This window comes from Phalacrocorax carbo, chromosome 10 (assembly GCF_963921805.1).
Source record: "Phalacrocorax carbo chromosome 10, bPhaCar2.1, whole genome shotgun sequence".
In the NCBI taxonomy this organism is placed as follows: domain Eukaryota; kingdom Metazoa; phylum Chordata; class Aves; order Suliformes; family Phalacrocoracidae; genus Phalacrocorax; species Phalacrocorax carbo.
The window spans coordinates 18,080,027-18,099,668 of record NC_087522.1 but is presented as its reverse complement, the minus strand read 5'-3'; the positions used below and the strand labels follow the sequence as shown (position 1 = coordinate 18,099,668).

Here is a 19,642-nt window from a genome sequence, read left to right as displayed (position 1 = left end):
TTGACTATCTTCACTACACTGGATGGCTTGCCTTTCCCAGCCTGCTCTGCCAACACATCTGCTTGCAAATATGGGTACATGATGAATCACTCCATTGCTCGCTCGTCTTTCACTTTCAATAGCACATGCCATTTCCATTTCTTTTGAATAAAAATGTATGCAGATTTGCTGAACAGAAAAAGAGTTGATCAAAACTCACTTTTTACTAGTCTGGAAAGAGCTGCACATAGAGGAGTAAGGGGAACTAACATTAGGAGTTTTTAATTGAACATCAGGCCCAGGGGTATACTTCACAAATTGCTTTCCAAACAGAGAACAAAATGGAAACAATCTGGAAAATCCACCTATCCCAGCCCCAAAATGCCTGTTCACCACCTGCCCAGGTAACCAGCCCTAGCACAACTCTCACCTGGGGGAGCACCGATGCCTTGAAGCGAGGAGTGAAATGTCGGTAGGAATCAGGGCGGATGGAGCACTGGGACTTGGGACTTTTGGTCTCCTTCCTGGATTCTGCCACACAAAGAAGCAAACAGTACCTATGGGATGCTGCTCCTGGGAATGGTTCAGGAGCAGAAGCTAGGCTGTGGCTTGCTGTCCATTCAGGCACTGTGTATGTGCATGCAAAAATGTACAAGGCAAAAATCAGACTGCAGCGTCACACGCACTCCTACATGAGTAGCCATAGGAAAAGCACCGGCTTTCCAGGAGCAGAGGAGGAACATCTGCCTCCCCCTGTCATCCCACTCAGTTGTACCACGCTGCAAACAGCCCAAGGGCATCCACGCTGTGTGTCCTGGGCATCACTGCAAGAACATAAGCCACACAGCTAGAAAGAGGTCTTTAATGAGAGCGGCAGAGGCACAGTTTTATGTTGAGGCTTTCCAACAAGTCCTGCCTGGGGCTGAGTGCTGGCAGCTGTCTGCTCTGGCAGCTCACCATGAACTGCTGCAGCTTTGAGGTTGTGCATCTATTAATAGAGACATTGGGAGCTTTAATTTCAGCTGGGTTTAATAGAACGTGCCACTTAGAGACAATATTGGCTCCAAGCTGAAGAGGGGCTTCTGGTGTGCCTAGAAGCAGCAGCAGGGAAAGAGCCAGAAAAACAAGCAGTCTTGGGGACCAGCATGATCTTCCCTTAATACTGACTTCCCTTGGTAAATCACACCCAAGGGAAAACCCCTGAGGAACACATCGCTGCCCTTTGTCTCACAACTCAGAGCACGTGTTTGGGTCTACCTGTACCGTATCAATAATGATCTTTAGTTTTCAGGGATAGACCAAGCTGCCATGCAGGCCTGCACACACCATGCCCCGAAGGAGTCAAGCTCTGTACAACATGGGAATACACTGATTTACCATTTGCTGGTTCTCCAGGAGACCTCGAGCTCTCCTGCCTCACTTTGGGCCTAACAACAAGCTCCTCATTTCTGACCGACTCCATCACAAGGACCAAGGCATCTTTGTCTCCTTTTGCCACCATCCTGCTGCTGCCTGGCAGACCTGCTTCCTCCTCCTCTTTGTCTGACTCGGAGAAAATACCTAAAGAGAAAAACTAGTGTGAGAACAGAGCCATCCGTGTCCTTCAGGACTGCTTCATGTGTGACAAACCCTTTGATTCTGGCAGTGTCATTCTCCTGCTCTGTGTAACAGCCCATCTGTCAGGGTGGCAGGCAAAGCAGACATTTCCTCCTGAGTACGTCCACCAAGGTATTTACCATAGCCCTCAGAGAAGCTGTGCCACCATCTTAGTCTATGGAGGAGAGGAAAGGATAAAGCGGTGCTGAACCCCAACACCTCTGGCTGGCTTTGTCCAAGTTAGGGGAAGGAAAGTGCAGACTGGTCTGTCAGTCTGCAGGAAGAGGATCGCTCCAAGGATGGTGCTGGACTAGGTAAGGAGTTTTTCCTAAAACAAGATTAATTTTCCCCTTTCCTGCAAGAAGCTCCTCTTACTTGGACATCCCGCTTGGTGGACAGAGCCGACATCCAAACATGGTGGTGATGACAACAATGGAAGAGGAACTGTCTGCCGAGGTGTCTCAGAGGCATCCTTTAGCTTCTCAGAGCTCCCTTCTGTGAAAAGAAAAGGGTTTGTGTAACTTCCTTCATCCCTTAGATCCCCTCATCCTCCTGAGTTGATTGATGGTGACACCTCCAAGCTTGTCTCTCCAGCTTCCTCCTATGCAGGAGAACCCACTTCTCCATCCTTCAAGAAAGGAGGGGAATAAAGAGAGGGACAGTGAGGGCAGGGAAAAAGAAGACACAATAGATGGAGGCAGGGAAAGACGGAAGGCAAAAGCTGAAAGACCTACCAAGAAACCCAGAGCAGCTCTGCTCAGAACATCCCCTCCTTGGCAGACTCCCACTAAGAGGCGCTTGTTAATTGAAGACTGTCCCTTGGGGTTAATTAGCTGGTTACCCCTCTGCTATCTGACCCACCAAACGAAGGAACCAAAAACCCTCGACCCCTACCCTCTGCCACGAGGAGCAGCTGCAGAAGAGCTGCCAACCTGCCGGCCAGCACAACTCATGGGAGGAGGGCAAACTCACCAGCTCCTGGCAGCAGATCAGACTCAGAGGAATGAGCCCTAGAAAGGCAGGGAGATCAGTGTTACACTGAGAGGGGATGGGGCAGGGGAGGTGATGGGAAGCAGGGGAAGGCACTGCCCAGCACTGTGCACTTACCGGGCTGGGGGTGACCCTTCCGCAGGCAGAGCCAGGAAATCCCAGAGGAAGATGGCATCACCAACACTGATGACGTGCCCTTGGTCTGGGGTGAAGGACACCTGGCGCACTGGCTCCGAGTGGCCAATGTATACCTGCGAGAGAGCACGCCTTGAACTTCTCCATCACCACACCTGTCCTATCAGGATGGTGGTTACTGCCCTGTACAGCCAGTGTCTACACTCCTCAAAAGATCCCCTCAGAGGCCAGCAGCACACCCTACAGTGCTCAGACCCAGGGGCTGATCAACCTGGAGTTGACCTTCAACATGCTAATCTGGAGAAACAAGCAGAAGCTGAAACCCCCCAAAGTCTTACTGTAGCTCTCAACACCTCTGAAACCCTGGGTGAGCCATTTTCTTCTCTGGGTGGCTCTGTCCCTAGCACAGAGGTGACGCCTACCTCTGCCCTTTGCAGAGGGTCTCACTAGGTGCAGTGCTTTGGCAGCCCCAGCCCACGCTCAGTGCAGTGTGTTATCACAATGTGGGAACAGGGCTGGTTCTCTCAGCTGCTGGGCAAACTGGGACTGGGGTCCCTGGGCCAAGCCACACTGGGAACAGTTGCTGCTCTCTTCTCCAGGGATTCAGAAATGCTTCATCAGGGTGACACTCTGTGGGCAGTACCTGGAAGTTGATATCAAAGCGCATCTGATAGTCCCACACTTTGATGACTTTGTCGCCAGCAGTAAGCAGGTACCTGCCATCCTTGCTCAGCGCCAAGGAAGAACAGGACAGCTTGTGCACAGGAGACACCTGAGGACAAGAAACAGCACCAATAGCATTAACTGAGCTAGTTCCTGTCCTTACTTGTGCTTCAGCAAGAGGACAGGAGTGCAACAGCATGGAAAACAAGGACGAGCTCAGGCTCACCCTGAATGTGACCACACCAGGATAGCAATGTGTTTGCCATTCGTGTTTCATTGAAGCCTGTGAACTCCAGGATGAGCACTTCTCTCCTCCTGCCTCCTACAGTGATATGAAGTGCCCAAGCCCCACATGACACGAGACCTCAGTGCATGAATTTCATAGTGTCCTACCTCTCGCACCAGTCGTCCCGTTTTTGTATCAAGCACAAGGATTTTGTTGGAAGAAGTGGACACCAGGAGCTCGCCTCGAGGCACCGGAGCAAAGCAGACTCTCACTGCAGAGTCCGAGGCTCTGGTGTTTAAATTGAGGATGCTGATGTCCACCTTCAGCAGCTGTGAAACAAGAAGCTACTGATCAAACATCCTGGAGCAAATACTGCATAAGCCTCTGGAGCCTCCCATGGCTCTCCTAACACAAGGCTATGGAGCCCCCCAGACCCTTCCCTTCCCATCTAATGAGGGGCTGCAGGGTCCAGGCAATGTCCCTGCTGCCCAGGAATGCAGCTCACAAAGAGGAGTCAGAGCTGACAGTCTACACAAGACTTCTCCACATTATCTTTCTAGAAGGGAATGAAGCTGGAGAACAAGAAACGTTGACATTGTTGTTTCTACCTCACAGAAGAGGAAAAAAACCTCATCGTAAGCACTTGGAGCAAGCGTCTGCTGCGCAGGGAAGGGCCCTCTCCAACATTGCTGGTGCCCGAGATCCTTGATCTATCTCATCTAATGCAGTCTATGGGAATTTCTCCTGTGGCACATGCTCCCTTCCCCACCCTCCCCCAGGAACAAGGGGAGCTTGCTGGGTACCTCGTCTAGAGAGCAGGCCTCCATCACGGTCACAACATACTTGGAGGGACCCACAAAGGCCATGAGACGGCTGTCCCCACTGACGACCAAAGCATCCGAACTATTCCCAGCATCCTGGGCCACCACATTGCCTGAGGGCCACAGCAAGAGAGACAGTGAAGACAGGAGCAAAGCCCATGCTGCAGTCAGCTCACTCTGTGACAGTGCTGCTGACCAGCATCTCCTGCCTCTGAATCAGCCTTGGGTTAACTTTCTTGCCTGAGATATAAGCACCTTCTGTTGTAGAACATGCTACAATTTCATCTGTAACATCCAAAGCATGCAGTAAACCACCTTGAAGCAAGGTCTAGATATATGGCTTGTCACCTGTCTGAATGTGTGGTGTTTTTAAGGAGAGCAGAACAAAGTCAAGGGAATAAAATGATTTTTGTGTTACAAGATCCTGTCAGAAGGAGCTATAAATATCAGATCTCAGCTGCAGCCTGGGTGTCTGAATCCTGTGCAGAATGAAGACAGTGCTGAACCCCACTACACTGATCTCAGTCCGGTGGGCAAATACACCCAAAGGTCTAAAAATCAGACATCAGAGCAATTATCTTTATTCCACTACCAAAATTCCCGTTCTGTCCCTGGAACACAGCCAGGCAGGGAACACTGCTTCAGAGCAGAGTCAGCATGTGAAGGTCCAGCTACAGCACTGACACCAAACTTGGGCTATTTTGGACAAATTCCCTGATATCTCTGAGCCCCTGTTCCTTTTCCACCTACTTCAACTGCACACTTCTTGGGGGAGGATCCTCCTCTTTGTACAATGTTGCAGAATAGAGCTCCCTTTCCCTGCCCAAGCTTGTGCTGCCACAGCTAATTTCAAAAGCCTACATTAAACATGACATTAATGTTTCCAAACTGCCTTGCCCCTGCACTGCTTCCCCTGCCTGAAGCTCTCCACTTTTCTATTCACCAGCATGGCTCTTCGTGCAGCTGTGCTGCAGGCAGGATTAGGGAAATGATCCAGTTCAAACAAATTAAACTGCACATCCACAAAATGGAAAGAGTCAGGGCTTGGGCATGAATAAGTAGGAAGACCCTACACTTGTGTTGCTTCTAGGCAATGTACTGTTGAACCCAGACCTGGAAGGGCAGGTTTCTGCGATTCCAGCCCATTCATGAAATCAAAACACTGAGCAAGCTGAGAGCATTCAAAGCAGGATGGGTAGGGAAGGGATGGCGGTCACTAGGGTTTGTGCACACATAGGGTATAAACACAAATGACACAGCTCAGAAGGTTCATCATAAAATACCTTTCTGAGTAGGCTGAGTCTGGTTTGGCTTTGGTGCTAAAATGTCTGTGCTAATAAAAAAAAAGATGACAGACAACCCACAAGCCCGAAGTCTTACCAAGGACTCTCAAGACGTGGCTTTTCTGTGCCTTACAGCTGTAAAGAGCCAGAGTTCCCTGCAAACAGGAGCTGAACATGAAAATGCCATCTGGAGAGAAGGTCAGTCCAGTGATCATAGTCCGGTGCTGCCTGAAAGAAGGCAGAAAACTTGAAAAAGGGGAGGAGGACAAAAAACCAAAATGCCAGAAAACAGTAGCAGTGTGAAGAACCCAGGGGAGCAAAATCATCAGGGGCAGGCAGAGGGCCCCACTGTGCTGATGCCTGCAGCAGCCCAGAACACTCAACACTCCAACTTTTTGGAAAACTGAGCAGCAAGTGCAGCACTCCAGCTGTCCCTGGAGTCCATTCTCTGCTTCCCACGCTGAGGCTTGCAGGGTCTCCCTGTTCAGCTGCTCTCTAGGACAAGACTGTTCCTATTGTTGGCCAACTGTCCACCGGGAAGTCATATAGAAAGCCCTCATAACCTTTGCAGGTTGGACTCTTACCACCCAGAGCCGTGGCTCAGCAGGCTATCTCTGCCTGAAAAACCACTCAGTTGGGACATGAGGATTGTTGAGCTCAGGAAAAGCACTTTCCCACCTCCATGGTTATTACTGCAGCTCTTGCCGGGACACCCACAGTTAGAATCACAGAATAGAATCATAGAATTGTTAAGGTTGGAAAAGACCCTTAAGATCATCAAGTCCAACCACTAACCTATCACTGCCAAGTCCACCACTAAACCACATCCTCAAGCACCACATCTACCCTTCTTTTAAATACATCCAGAGATGGAGACTCAACCACCTCCCTGGGCAGCCTGTTCCAATGTTTGACAGCCCTTTTGATGAAGAATTTTTTCCTAATATCCAACCTAAACTTCTCCTGGCCCTTCCCTGCCCCAGTGCAGCTCCCACTGCAAGCGCTTACTTGTGCTCCACCAGCAGACTGGAGGCAGCCAAGCTGAAGGTCCGCACCATCCCACTGTCAAAGCCACAGGCCAGGATCTGCTGGGTAGGGTGAAAGGCCACAGCACACGGCATTTCCTCTGCAGCCGTGAAGTCATACAGCTGCAGAGAAGAGACACACCGCAGGCACAAAGCTGGATAAAGCTTTACCCAGCAGCCATACCTAACACCAAAAGAGCCCCAGACCTCCACCGTGAGCATGTCCCACAACAGAAATCTCATCCTGCCTAGACCTAAAGCCCAGTGAAGACCTGGGTCTTTGGGCATTCAGATAAAGCCCTTTGGTATTGTGTTATGTGTTAAAAAGCAATATTCAAAAGATGGAGGAAAAGAAATTATTTTTGTTTAACAACACCTTCAGAAGCTGAGGCCAAATTATCCATTAAGCTAAAACGCTTGGAACTACATACTCCAGAAGGATTTCTTGCCCATGCTAGCCCACATGCTTCAGGGCAGACATTTAAGGGCTCTTGAACTGTGGAGCTTTGATAACTAGGCTAAACAGAGACTAGGCAGACTATTAATAAATGCAAGACACCTACTGGCTCTTGTCTCACCTACCTGCTGCATGGAGACAAGGTCCCAGACTCGGATGGTATTGTCCTGAGACACCGTTGCCATCTGCTTCCAAATCCCCTCCACTGAGAATGCCAAAATGGAGTCCTCGTGAGAGCGCATGAGGGTGTTATAGTCGCGGGACTGGATATCCAGGTAGCCCAGATTCCCATTAATGGTTGTGCACAAGACTTTGCGGTTGTCTAGGCTGATGCAGACAGAACTCACTGGACCTTCATGCTCTGGGGAAAGACACAGGAATCAGCAAACCTCCCTGGAAAAGGAGCAGCAGCAGCTGGAGCACAGCTACTGAACCAGAGTCACATTTAGGCAAGCAGTGCACACAGGGATGAGCATCCCACAAGACCTCAGGACTGAACGCTTGCAGGTTTGAGTTTAGCAACAAATTAGCCTCTGCCCTTTTTAGGAGTCCCTGGGCTCTGCTGTTATGGTGGTTGTTTCAAAACGAGTGAAGAACTGCTCAACTTCTCCCCTAATTTTTCATGGACAGAAGAGCCATGGGTACAAGGGCACAGAAATCAAGACCGAGTGCCTGCTCTCACCCAGGAGATCCTGCCTTTCTCCTTCAAGAGTTACAAGAATGAACACGAATAATTGTTGTTGAAGCAAAAAACTTCCAAGCCAGCCACCCCTAGAGACAGCAGGCATAAAAGATGCCCTCATTCATGAGAATCTCTTTAGGAGACATGGCAGTGGAGCTTTGGCTCTACAGCAGCAGGCTGATGGAGATGTGGAGCTCAGAAGCGCTGGTCCCAGCTCTACTCACCTGCCTCTAAGATGACAGCTGAGAAATCCAGGGGCCACAGCCGCAGGTAGCCATCTTCTGAACCCGTGGCACAGAAGGTTGAGGAGACACTAATACTGTTTATAGCGATCCCAGGGCCTGAAAACCCAAAAAACAACACTACCTTGTACACTCGAAAGAAGAAAATTTGAACTAAGGGTCCCCCCATCCCAGAGCTGAGTCCAATGGTTCACCCACACCAGTAGCTGAAGTCTCAGAAGATGACAACAGGAATCCCATGGTGACTGACGGTATAGACTCAGGTAGCCCTTCTCAGGACTTAAAACATGTTCAGTCTCCATCCCTTACCTGCACTCCTCTTTACCATCATGCAATTATCACCAGGCACAGAAAATTCCTACCACTTGTTAAACCCTGCCATATTTTTGCCTTGAACAGGATCTTGTGCCAAATGACGTCCTAGATGTCCTACATTAACTGCCCGAGATGCAAAACCCTTTCATTTCTGTGTCTCAAATCCTCTCTGCAGCATAGTGAGAAGGGAGGGAAAATACGGATCGACAGAAACTGGGATTTTTTGATACAGGTGTAAAGTTCATTGGCCAAAGCACTTGCAGGAGCCAGCGCTGCTACCAGGAGGACATCCAAGGACATAATTTCATCTCTTCTTGGGCGTTTTCTTGCCCATGAAGTGAGAACCAGAGTTCCATACCTCTCAAAGGGCACACTCTAGATTAATTAGCTCAACTTACCAAAGCAAACCATGCACTAAGTTTTACGATATCAGAGAAATCACACTTGAAAGTGAATTCTTCCTGCTGTTAAAATTAATGGAAGAGCTGAAAGCTGTAGCACTAAGTACAAAGCAACAAAGATTTCCCAAACACTATGCAGAGGCTGAATAATGCAAAAAATCCCCAAATTCATCTTCTTCATTGGTCTGCTTAGCTCTTTTTCCATCTCTACATTAAGATTCCCATCAGCAAATTAAGACCTTATTTCATGTTTCTAAAAGTAGTGTTTCTCTGAAAGTGCAATTGGCATTTAAAATGCTAAAATTCTTTCTTAAAATGATACTTTGCTGTACTAAGGAAGATTATTTGCAGTACTTAAGAGTAAAATAGCTAGCAATGATCTAATCAACCCAAAATAATCCTTAACAGTAGGTAAATAGCTGATTTATTTAACCAGATGTCTTTCTGCCCCTCATGATGGTTGAGGTGCTCCCTGGCTGGTCCACTTCTCCCTGCCTGCAGATTCTCCTACCTGCAGCACCGCCTGTCTTGTCCAGCTGCTGGCAGCCCCGGGGCTGTGCGGGCAGGAGCCGCCGCGCGCTTCTCATGCAGACATTCTTGTAGTCCACCTCCAAGATGTGGCCGCTCTTGCTGCAGACGAAGCTGTAAAGGAGAGAGACCCCTGCTCTGGCACCCCAGGGTTAAGAAGAGCCATGCTGGCGTGGTTTAGTAACTGTTTGCCTGATGGAAAGCAATTCAGGTTCACAGTAACCTAACAGGTCAACGACGTGTCCAAGGGCACCTTTCCATGCGCTACCCTAAAAATCTACAACCAACTCAGAGCTTCCTATTTTATTTCTTGTCCCTTTGAAACATTAATTAGCAAAAGAGCTAAAAGCTTGGCATAGACTTCAGAAAGAAACCTCTCTCTGCCACAGGACGCAGCCCAGGGTAGGCCAGGTCCAGCTGAGCTGACAGTTTGGCCTTTACGGAAGAGTATGCAGTAGCAACAAAGGTCTAGTTTTGATGATTAAAATAAAACAACAAAATCAAGCATGTATCTGCCTATATGCAAGAGGATATGTACCACACTCCTGCTGCCAACAGAAAGCTAACCACAAGCCTCAGGTCGGGGGAGAGATTCACTAAATATGGCAAAACATCAGTATGGCAAGAGGAAAGACCCATTTCTTGGGCTATTCTGCAAGCAGCCAAACCTCTTTTGGGAAGCAAAGTGTGCTGAGAAGGGGAGAGGCTCCCCCATCTCCAGCAGGCACCTATATTTTGCAGGAAAAACCCAAGCAAAATGCCATGCTCATGCAGAGAGGGAGGAAGGAGGATGCTAAAGGCATCAGAGAGCCATACAGCTCCCTCCTGGGAGGCTGCCCTGAGGATGGGTGACGGTGGAGCCCAGCAGCCCCTTACAGCGTGCGGTCCTCTGGCTCCCGCTCAGCCACATGCCCCTCCTCGAAGGCCAGGTCCGTGAACTCCAGGGAATGGTACTCGCCCAGATTGACAGGACATGAGTGCAGCACTCCGCTCCGCACTCGCCACAGCCTGATGTTGTCTCGGCCGCACGACACCATCCTGTCCCAGGAGAGACTGCATGAGGACCAGGGCAGGACTCTCCAACCCCTGGTGAAAGGTCAGTTCCCCAAGGGCCACCCACCGTCAGCGAGGACCAAGAACAGGAATGGCAACCAGACGGCTGCAGCACCACAATTCCCCCCACAGCTGTGCCAGAACCAATGCTTTAGGTTGATTTTTTTTATTTTTGCACGCTACCTGGTATCATCAAAAAAAGCAATCTTCAAGGCACGGATGTCCACATCTGTGTGCGCTTTGGCCAGCATGGCCACCTCTCCACCACGGGTCACCTGAGCAGCGTTCCATACCACCACCGTCTGAAACAAGACGACACAATGGCAGAGCTGCTCAAATGTGGAAACCTTGGCAGCAAAAGAGCTTTTCATCACAGAAGCTAACCAGCTGCACATACAGAAGCCTGCTCCAGAGCTGGGCACAGAATATCAATAACAGAATTGAAGTAGGGGAAAAAAAAATTCTTTTGCACAGAGGGTTTAGGACAGTCCAACATCTTTGCAAAGCTTCATGGCAATATGCTTGTCTGGCATCCATAATTATATGTTCTAAATTCTAGGGCTGCCTGGCAACAGGGCTCAAGCTTGGAAAGAAAATCCACAGAGGAGTGGGAATTCTGCCTACTGAGATATAAGAGCTGTACTAGGGCTGAGCCAGTCCATGAGAGCTGAAGGTAGCATGTGTCCAGCTGCACTGGCTCTCACAGCACCTTGCTCTGATGCGGGTTTGCGTGCTCATGGAACCCATCACGCAGGGCAAAAGAATCCGACCCTTTCCCCAAAGGAGGAGAGGGGTGAAGAAATGCATGTGATTTGATGCTCTGCATTTCAGAAAAGTGTTAAAAAACAGACCCAGCAGCCCCTTGGCTGGGGCATCACCCTGGGAGAGGTGGTCTGGGCCAGGTCCCCAGCACTCCCTGTTTTCCCATCGTGCTTTCGCCCTTTTGATCCCCTCTCCCCAGTTTCAGCTTGCCAGCTCCCACCCGGATCACAGACTGCTGCCGCATGCCAGGAAAAAAAAAACTGGAGCGCTGTTTGGTTTTTCCTGCAGGCAATATGCAGTTAGCAATGGCACAGCTAATTACTGGTGGTTGTCGATAAGCAATCAGTGGATGAAAACAGTTCCACTGATAAAGCAAAACCCCCAGTCCCTGAAAACAGTTTTATTTTTGACCACTACACGTGGGATCTGCATCATTCCCTAGCTACATTGGTGGGTGGCAGCTTCAGTGCCCAGCATCCCTTCCAGCAGCAATGACTGCGAAGCTCAGAACTGAAAAATTAAACTTCGCATCTTGCCCTAAATGCTATAAAAGATTTTTTTGTTCTAGTCAGTGCTGAACCTCTCATTTCAATTGCCATTCCTCCACTACATGCTTACAAGCCTTCCAGCTCAAAATACCACACAAACATGTGTGCCCCTCAGCCCGGTGGGCCAGAACGGCTGTGGAGGCAGGTGGCAATGCCGCGTGTAAGCCTGCAGCAATCCCTGCAAGGTACAGGCAGAATCACACAGCTGCCTTCATCGCCCTGGCTGCTCCCCTAGCTGGGACCACACCAGGAACAGAAATGTCCCCAAAGCTCAATCCAAGCACATCTCCTCAGGCTGCTTTCAAAAGGATTTGGTTGTTTGCAGTGGAGAATTGTGCACACAAACACTAACAAGCATCATTTAGAAGAGAAGTATTTTCTAGGCAGCTAATGAGAAAGGGATCTCCCTCGGCTACACTGAAGAACATATCTAGGAAAGCTCAGAGCAGAGGTTTGTCTACGAACTAACTACATAACCTGGGAAAACAGCCATCTCATGTCCCTGCAGGGCAGGGAAAGCTCCAAAACCAAGTTTCAGTCCTCACCGTTTTGCCGTGCCCATCCTTTCCAACGCCACACAGAATGGCTCCGCTGTAGGAAAAGCTGCAAGAAGAGGCCACCTGGTGAAATGCAGCTCCTTATACCCCAAGTGCATCTCAGCAGAGAATACAAGGAGACAAATTCAGGTACGGGGAGACAGCAAGACCTGAGGGATAAGCTCAGGAGAGAGCTGGCAGCGTGCCAGCTGTGCCAGACCAACTGCCAGCAGGTCTTGGTGATAAACACAGGCAGCTGAAGGAGAGCTATAATTCACCCCCAGTTTATCACACAAGAATGGCACAGAAAAGCTGCTGTGCTGCAACACTTAGCCCACCCAAACGCACCCCTGCATGCAGGCTGAAACCCACCTCAGGGACAAGAGGGAGTGGACATGGGTTTTAAACACTGAGAGGCAGCTGCCGGTCGGGAAGTCCCAGAGGCGCACAACGCTCAGGGGACCGGCCTGTGCTGAAGCCAGCAAGGTGCTGTTCCCATTGAAGGCCAGCGCCGACACCTGCAGAAAGCACAAGGTAAGATGTTTTTGATGAGAGCTGGGACCGGGGACATAGGGTTCAAGCACAGCGTTGCTGTGTAAAGAGTTACGCTCACTTTATCTGTGTGTCCAATGAAGAACCTCTGCTCTCTGGTCTGGATCTGCAGGGTCACTATAACAGCATGGCAGGGGTAGACCACTGCAGTGTTGTTCCGAGTCCACAGTGCCTGCAGGACAGAGACAGGAATGCGAAGGCTGCAGGTCCTCCAGAGGCGCCCCAGGTCCTAGGCTGGACCTGCAGAGATTTCTTCAACAGGAGATCTGCTGCACGTGTGCAGGTGAGAGGATGCTCTTCCATACAAGTACTCTTCTAACTCACAAAGGAAAACCAAGAGCCCAGCTGACATCCTACTTAATTCAGTGGACTTGCCGTACCAATCATTTCTACTACATGAACAGCAGATACAGGGAAAATCCTGTTGTTGGCAGAGCCTTGAACTGGCTTAACCAAAACAACCCTTTCCTTACCCTAACACAGACCACAAGCTGGGCTCCTGCAAGGCACAGTGCCCCATGGAAACAATCCAGGACACAGCCCTTCCTTTCCAGACCCTGACAGAGCAGCTCTTATTTTAACATGTTAAAATACAGAAGTCATGAGATCTAAAAGGCTCCCATAATTTCTAATTCACCATCATAACAGCTGAAGACTCATGCACAAACATAAGCTCGTGCCCATCTGCTTTGGGGACATTTTCCCCATGAAAAAGTGCAGGAAGGGTGGCACTTCTTGCTGCCTTTGATGCCCTTGGGGGGAAAAAAAAAAAAAAAAAAAAAAAATCAATGTGATTACCCATGAACTCCCCAAACCATCCGAGCTACTGACCCATTTGGTGCTGCAGCCTCCAAAGCCAATAATTGTTCTCAGCTTCAGGATGGGATCTGGTAGGAGCCCCTGAAAAAAACCCAACAGACAGCACCATCGCAGTTAGAGCAAGACTAAGGTCCTCTCTCTACCCAGAGGGTCCCTCTGTCCCTGTTGCTCTTTTCTCTCTAAAGCACAGAGGCAGCTTTGAGTTCTCTCCTGTTAGAGGGGATGGCTTTAAAGCATTTAACTTGGCAGAAGTCAAATCTGGAAGGAAGGCGGTGCTGGGATTTCCCAGTGTTAAGCAGCTCTCCCACCCATGCTAGGGGGTTACAGCCAGCCCTTCCCAGCATGCCTCCTTCAAGGCAAGTATAATACTAGCGGAAAGAACTGCTAGTCAGAAAAACTCATGCCGGCAAAAGGACTCCATAGGATTAACTGAAACTCCAGTCTGAAGCTTGTGTTCCCTCTGTGGCTTCTGCTGGGCTCACAAACATCAGCCATAAGCCCCACAAAGCCACCCTTGGGCTGCTGTGACTCCTCAGTACTTCACCCACCTCCTGTGAGCCAGTGCGGATGGCTCGGATGCTTTGTTCACTCCTCTGGTAAGCGTACACGTGGATGCCACCATCACTGACTGCCGGTGACTGCCCAGCATCCCCCACGCTGTGCGGTCTCTTGTCCTTCTCTAGCTCCTTGTCCCCAGCAGGCACGGCTCTCAGAGGCCCTGGGGCTGCCAGGTGAACCTCAGGGATGCTTTTTGTCATTACAGGACACCGATGTGGCATCTGAGGAAGAGCAAAGCCTCAGACAGAGATCAGCCCTCCTCCCAGTGCCTTCCACCCACTGCAAAGGCAGAGACAGGGAGACACCTGCATCTCTCCCAAGCAACACTTCACAGCGATACAAACAAGGACAGAGAAACACAGATGGAGTGCATCCCTGTGGGTACCTGACTTGGCCAGGTATGTTAACCAGCCATTCTCCCTACTCTCCTAGCATTGTCCGTGCGCAGTTCACCTCCTCCAGAACCAAACCACAGTCCCAAGAAAGATTCAGCCCTGAACAGTCTCTGGAAGACCTGCCCTCTCTCCAGTGAGCAGAGGAAGCTAAAAGCCCCTGGCCAGCCAGCTCGGCTTATCCTGGTTTAGGACAGCATGCTCCTCATTTCCTCCCTCTCCACAGCATGAGAAGAATGGCTTCCCCCAGTCCCTCTCCTAAAGCCTATCACCACGCTGTCTGGTAAACCAATCTGAGCACCAGCTCCTGCAGCACTGCCAGCAGGGATGGAGAAATCAGCAGTGAGGGCAGGTGTCTGCAGTCCCAGCAATCTGGACTCCACACGCTGCTCTGCTTCCTGAGGGCAACCAATCAAGTTCTTTAGTCTCCAGTCCTCATTTCCTACCTGTAATTTTAAGGCAACAACTATTTGCTGCCTCAGCTGAGACAGAGAGGATAGATGTCTGGAGATAATGAGGTACTTGGTGTTTGTCTTGTCTCTGCTCTGTACTATGCCAGACTGAACCACCCGGTCATTAACTGCAGGGCTGTGGTCAACCGACCCAGATCAGGGGTCTGACCTGCCCAAATCAGCTGCAATGGACAACAGCAGCTTCTACATCCTAAATAAAGGAACTCAGAGACAAGATGTGGGGGAAAAAACTCCATGGGGGACAGAAAGGAAGAAGTTGCAGCCTCTTCCATGGTGCACTTACAGCTTTGGGACTGGTTATCTGATGGATGAGGGACAGTCGGTCACGGACTGCTTTGGTGAGTGTCACCGGCTGGGGCAGCTGGTGGACAGGGTCCTCCAAGACTTGGCCACCTGCGTGACACAAGAAGCGGGTTGGGCTCTTTCAGAAACCCAAGGCATCCACCCGGGGCGGTGCAGCCTGGGCTGCCATCCGCAGCCTTCCCACCTGCCACAGGACCGGGACAGCTCTTCTGGATGGAGTCGTAAGCCAGCTTGGAGCCCTCGGATGGGAACCTGAGCAAAATCAGAGAAAGGTGCCATGTAACCAGGCTGCTGCACCAGCACCCAGGAATCTCATGTGATAACTCACTGCCTGGCACAAAAGCCTTTTCGCTGTCTCCTATAAGATTCCCCCTCTTGTCCCAAATAGAGGGACACTAAAGCATCTCCCAGGTTTGATCTACAGCGTTACTCTCCAGTGGTTAGCTCAGTGCTGCGTGCTGCAGGCAATGCCACTAAGCCGACAACTGTGATGTACAGCAACTTATAACCGACAGAGTTCTCTTGCAAAAACCTCACCACCGACAGGAGCCCAGCACCAAAGATGTGCTTACGTCTGCCCCCTGATAAGGCATTACAGCCAATCACAGCGCAGCAGCCCCTGTCAGACCACCTTTTTACTTAGCAAGAGGCTGAAGTGCTCCCTAGGAGCAGCACACACAGAAGAAAGGCTTGGATTATGCTACGTTAGCCACAGGAGCAATCCCAGCAAGAAACTGTTGAGATACAGGACTGGCATTAATGCCAGGCACAGGAATGCTCTACAGCCTTTTTCCTGCCCCAAAACATCACTGATCAGCAATTAAGCTTAGAGCAGGGTAGGTGTGTTAATGACACCTAAATGCTGGAGTTGAGATGACCAAAATGTCTCCATTCAAGCCCCAGGTTTGTCCGGATCTGTCATTCCTTAAGAGGCATTATCCATCCTGCCTTCCCCTGGGAAACGGGGAGGTCTCAGCGCTGCGGTGGGTTCAAGCGCAGCCAGGAGCAGCCATACCTGATGTAGTCGTAGAGGTTGTGCCACTTCTCCCCCTTTGGCACGGGGAAAGCCATTTCCCGTGGCATGGGAGCGACGCCACGGCAGGCCAGGTTGGCTTGCCGGGCCTCAGAGAAGGTCACACCTGGCAGCAAGGAGATATAGAGAGTAAGTTCTCCAAGCCCCATGGAACTGGCTGAGATCATGAGTTTCCCATGGGGCACGGGCACACACCATTTCCCTCTTTGAGAACACCTGAAAAACAAAGATTATAACCCCAAGGTCCGTAACAAACTAACACACCTTTGCACAGGGATATTCCTGAAACTCTCAACCTCAAAAAGAAAAAAAATCCAGAGCATAAACCCTTGGTATGGAGTTAGAAATCCCCCAGGCCCAAGATTCACGCTATTTCCTATTCAGAGATTCAGCAGCTTCACGTGATTTGTGTTAAGGCTCTGTTCTCATTTTCTTGTCTTCTTTCCTTCATGCGTTTGTAAATTTGTGAAAGTCTTCGAGATATAACAAATTTCAGGAATCCAAAAAGCAGCATCTATAACCTCCTCCTCACTGATGCTTCCAGCGGGCCAGTCAGTTCAGGCAGATTTCCAGCACAAAAGAAGAGAAGCATAAACAAAGGTTTTGACCGAAGTATCTCTGCCACGCTAAGTAGGTTGGATGATTTCAGAGACAAAAAAAAAACCCACAGGCTCTTCCAGCAGATAAAAGCACAGCCCTTGGAGAAGCAAGGTTTCATTATAACTTTGGGGTTTTTTTCCCCCTGAAAAATGTTTCTAACCTTGGTAAGATATTTAACGTTGCTCTTATAATTTAGCTTTACAGCTGGAAAATGAGAGGACGCTTTCATCCAGAGGTCAGGAGACTGTGTTCACCAGCGCACATGAAACTTAACATCGCACTGAGTATTTTACCCTTTCTGACCTCTACAGTCACGGCAGCCTCATGCTCTGCCCGGGCTAACAGCCCTTCTGGCATCACACCTGCAAAAGCAGCTTTAAACCCGCATGGGTTCCATCCAGAAGAAACCCTGAGGCCACCCCAGGGTCTCAGCTCCTCACCTGGGTCGAACACCAAGTCACTCGTGCAGAGGTTTTTCACCAAGAGGTTGGAGCAGAGCTTAATGCTCTTCAGGTGGCTGTAACAGCGGTTGACGTAGAGAGAGAGGATGGAGTGGAGATCAAGCACCAGGCAGGTCCAGCGCACGTCAGCAGGGGCTGCTCCCATGAGATCTGGGGAAGAGAGCCGCAGGTGGCAAAAGGGAAGGTGGGAAAAGATGCTACAGGTCTTGGACCGTGGACCTTGCAGAACAGGAGAGGTGAGATTAACGCATTTAAGTAAAAAGTATTTACCACGCAAGACTCCCACCAGGCTTGGCTTGTCTCTGCCAGGACAGGAGACTGGAAAAGGCGCCTCATAACTCACTACTGTGGTACAGGGGTGGGGTTGGACAGACAAGCAGCCCCACTGCCCCTGTGGGCTTGTGCCCGGCCTGGGACTGCTCAGCAGAATAGGGTTGGGGACGTCCCTCCCTCCCAGCTGCCGAGGGTCTCCTGCTCAGGACCACCACTCTTCTCCCTCCTCCAACGCATCAAGTCAACCTCTGAACTCAAGTTATTTTCTGACTATTTATTTCGGTGGTGATGTGCCAGACCAGTCCCAACTGTGCCATGAGGAGCAGCACTGCACACGCTCCTCACCGCGCCTGGACGTCCTGGTTGTGCGGTTGCATGCTGAGCCGTCAGCTGCTCCACAGACAAAGGGGAACTGCAGCCAGGTGGCTGTGGATTTGAACTCCTTGAAGAGGTTGGAGAAAGAGATGCGAACCACCTGGTTTTCCTGAGAAGATAGAGATGCACACAGAGCTTTAGTCACCCTGGTGGTTTTGGCAGGGAAATGCCACAGTGGAGAAGGCATGTGGCTGTGCCCCCGTTCCCTCCGTGTCCCCTGTCCCCAGTAGAGATGCCACAAGCATGGAAACCATCTCCAGCCTGGGGTAACCCCCCCAGCAACACCAAAGACCAGACAAATTCTGCACCCCCAAGTGCAGACAACCACCACGGCTGCCCGCTGGCCCTTCAATCAGGCCATGACGCTAAGGATGGTGGTCCTTAGCCTTGTGTCACCTACCTCGGTGGCAACGTCCAGGTGGACGACAAAGTGCTTGTGGGGCATGGGCCGGAAGAGCAGGTAGAGGTAGCGTCCCACCAGCCCCAGCGACTGCGTCCCCGTCCGGGGCAGCTGCAGGTAGCTGCTGGCGGGGACGGAGCTCCGGATCCGGTAGACTGTTCCCTTCAGCCTCGCGTCCTTTCGAAACCACAGAAAGGGGTGATTTTGGAGGGGGTGTGTGTGTGTGTCAGCACTGCCTGCCCGTGGCTGGTGCCCCCCAACTCCGTTACCGTGATGCCGGTGCCCCCCATTACCGTGAGCGCGGTCACGTCCCCCTCCCTGGCCGAGCGCTTCCACTCCTCCACGCGGAAGTGCTTGAAGACGTTCAGGTAGGGCCGCTGCCAGGCTGCCGGTACCGGCACCAGGACGGGTGGGCGTGCGGCACCCCGCCCGGGGACCCCCCGTTCCCCCCGTACCGGGGCCCCCGCCAGTACCCTCCCGACCGCCCCCAGCCCCGGTGTGGCCCTCGTACCCCGAGCCCGATGACCCCCCCCGTTACCTCCGCTCCCTGTGACGGCCCCGGTACGCCCACGCCCCTCCAGCCCCGACGATGCCCCCGGTACACCCGTGCTCCGAGTCCCTCGCCCAGCTTCGCTGTCACCCCCATGCCCGGCGTCGCCACCGCTCCCCCAGGGCCCCCGCCGTAACCCCTCCCAAGCCCCGGTAACCCCGAGCACCCCACAGCCGCTACCGGCCGCCATGGCGCGCGCCGCCGACTCAACCGTCCCGCGCGGCCGCCGCCAATCCCCGCGCACCGCCCGGCGCCACGCCCACGCGGGGGCGTCACGTGACCCCTCGCGTCCCGCCCCCTTCGGCCGGGCGGGGACCCCGGGTGGGCGTCCCGGTGTGCCCCTCCTGCCGCGGTCACGGGTACGAGGTAGAGGCGGAGAGGAGTCCTCGGTACGCGGGGAGTTTATGTGGGACGGGGCCGCGGCGTGAGCGGCCCCCGGGGGCGCGGGCTGGGGGCTTGGAGGTCCGGACTGGGGGCTGGCGGGGTTCGGAGGACCGGGCGGAGGGTTCAAAGGGCTGGGTTGCCGAAGCCGAGACGCTGCTGGGCAGCTCGGATCTCTTGCAGCAAGGCGTCGTTCCTCAGGCCCAGCTGCAGGAAAGAGCCGGGGTTGT

The 19,642-nt window shown here is 51.6% G+C and overlaps 1 protein-coding gene across 4 annotated transcripts in view; it reads right to left on the bottom strand.

The window, feature by feature from the left end:
- WDR90 (WD repeat domain 90) overlaps nt 1-19,356 on the bottom strand; it is a 30,480-nt gene extending 11,124 nt beyond the window's left edge. For 2 of the 4 annotated variants that reach the window (XM_064462139.1, XM_064462140.1), the window contains exons 1-28: nt 19,212-19,311; nt 18,775-18,866; nt 18,482-18,658; nt 18,052-18,190; nt 17,413-17,583; nt 16,355-16,478; nt 15,524-15,591; nt 15,320-15,429; nt 14,162-14,392; nt 13,626-13,694; nt 12,856-12,966; nt 12,615-12,760; nt 12,252-12,309; nt 10,580-10,698; nt 10,220-10,381; nt 9,327-9,457; nt 8,082-8,198; nt 7,301-7,536; nt 6,702-6,841; nt 5,791-5,921; nt 4,393-4,523; nt 3,757-3,918; nt 3,344-3,472; nt 2,683-2,816; nt 2,548-2,585; nt 1,951-2,070; nt 1,357-1,539; nt 410-510 (exon numbers count right to left, since the gene is read on the bottom strand). In XM_064462139.1, the coding sequence (XP_064318209.1) occupies nt 410-510; nt 1,357-1,539; nt 1,951-2,070; nt 2,548-2,585; nt 2,683-2,816; nt 3,344-3,472; nt 3,757-3,918; nt 4,393-4,523; nt 5,791-5,921; nt 6,702-6,841; nt 7,301-7,536; nt 8,082-8,198; nt 9,327-9,457; nt 10,220-10,381; nt 10,580-10,698; nt 12,252-12,309; nt 12,615-12,760; nt 12,856-12,966; nt 13,626-13,694; nt 14,162-14,392; nt 15,320-15,429; nt 15,524-15,591; nt 16,355-16,478; nt 17,413-17,583; nt 18,052-18,190; nt 18,482-18,658; nt 18,775-18,866; nt 19,212-19,221 (3,540 nt within the window). In that variant the 5' untranslated portion in view covers nt 19,222-19,311. Of the gene's footprint in view, nt 1-409; nt 511-1,356; nt 1,540-1,950; nt 2,071-2,547; nt 2,586-2,682; nt 2,817-3,343; nt 3,473-3,756; nt 3,919-4,392; nt 4,524-5,790; nt 5,922-6,701; nt 6,842-7,300; nt 7,537-8,081; nt 8,199-9,326; nt 9,458-10,219; nt 10,382-10,579; nt 10,699-12,251; nt 12,310-12,614; nt 12,761-12,855; nt 12,967-13,625; nt 13,695-14,161; nt 14,393-15,319; nt 15,430-15,523; nt 15,592-16,354; nt 16,479-17,412; nt 17,584-17,703; nt 18,008-18,051; nt 18,191-18,481; nt 18,659-18,774; nt 18,867-19,211 lie in introns of those variants that run through there. The other 2 variants (XM_064462142.1, XM_064462141.1) reach the window with 2 other exon arrangements.
- Nucleotides 19,357-19,642: the final 286 nt, after the last annotated feature.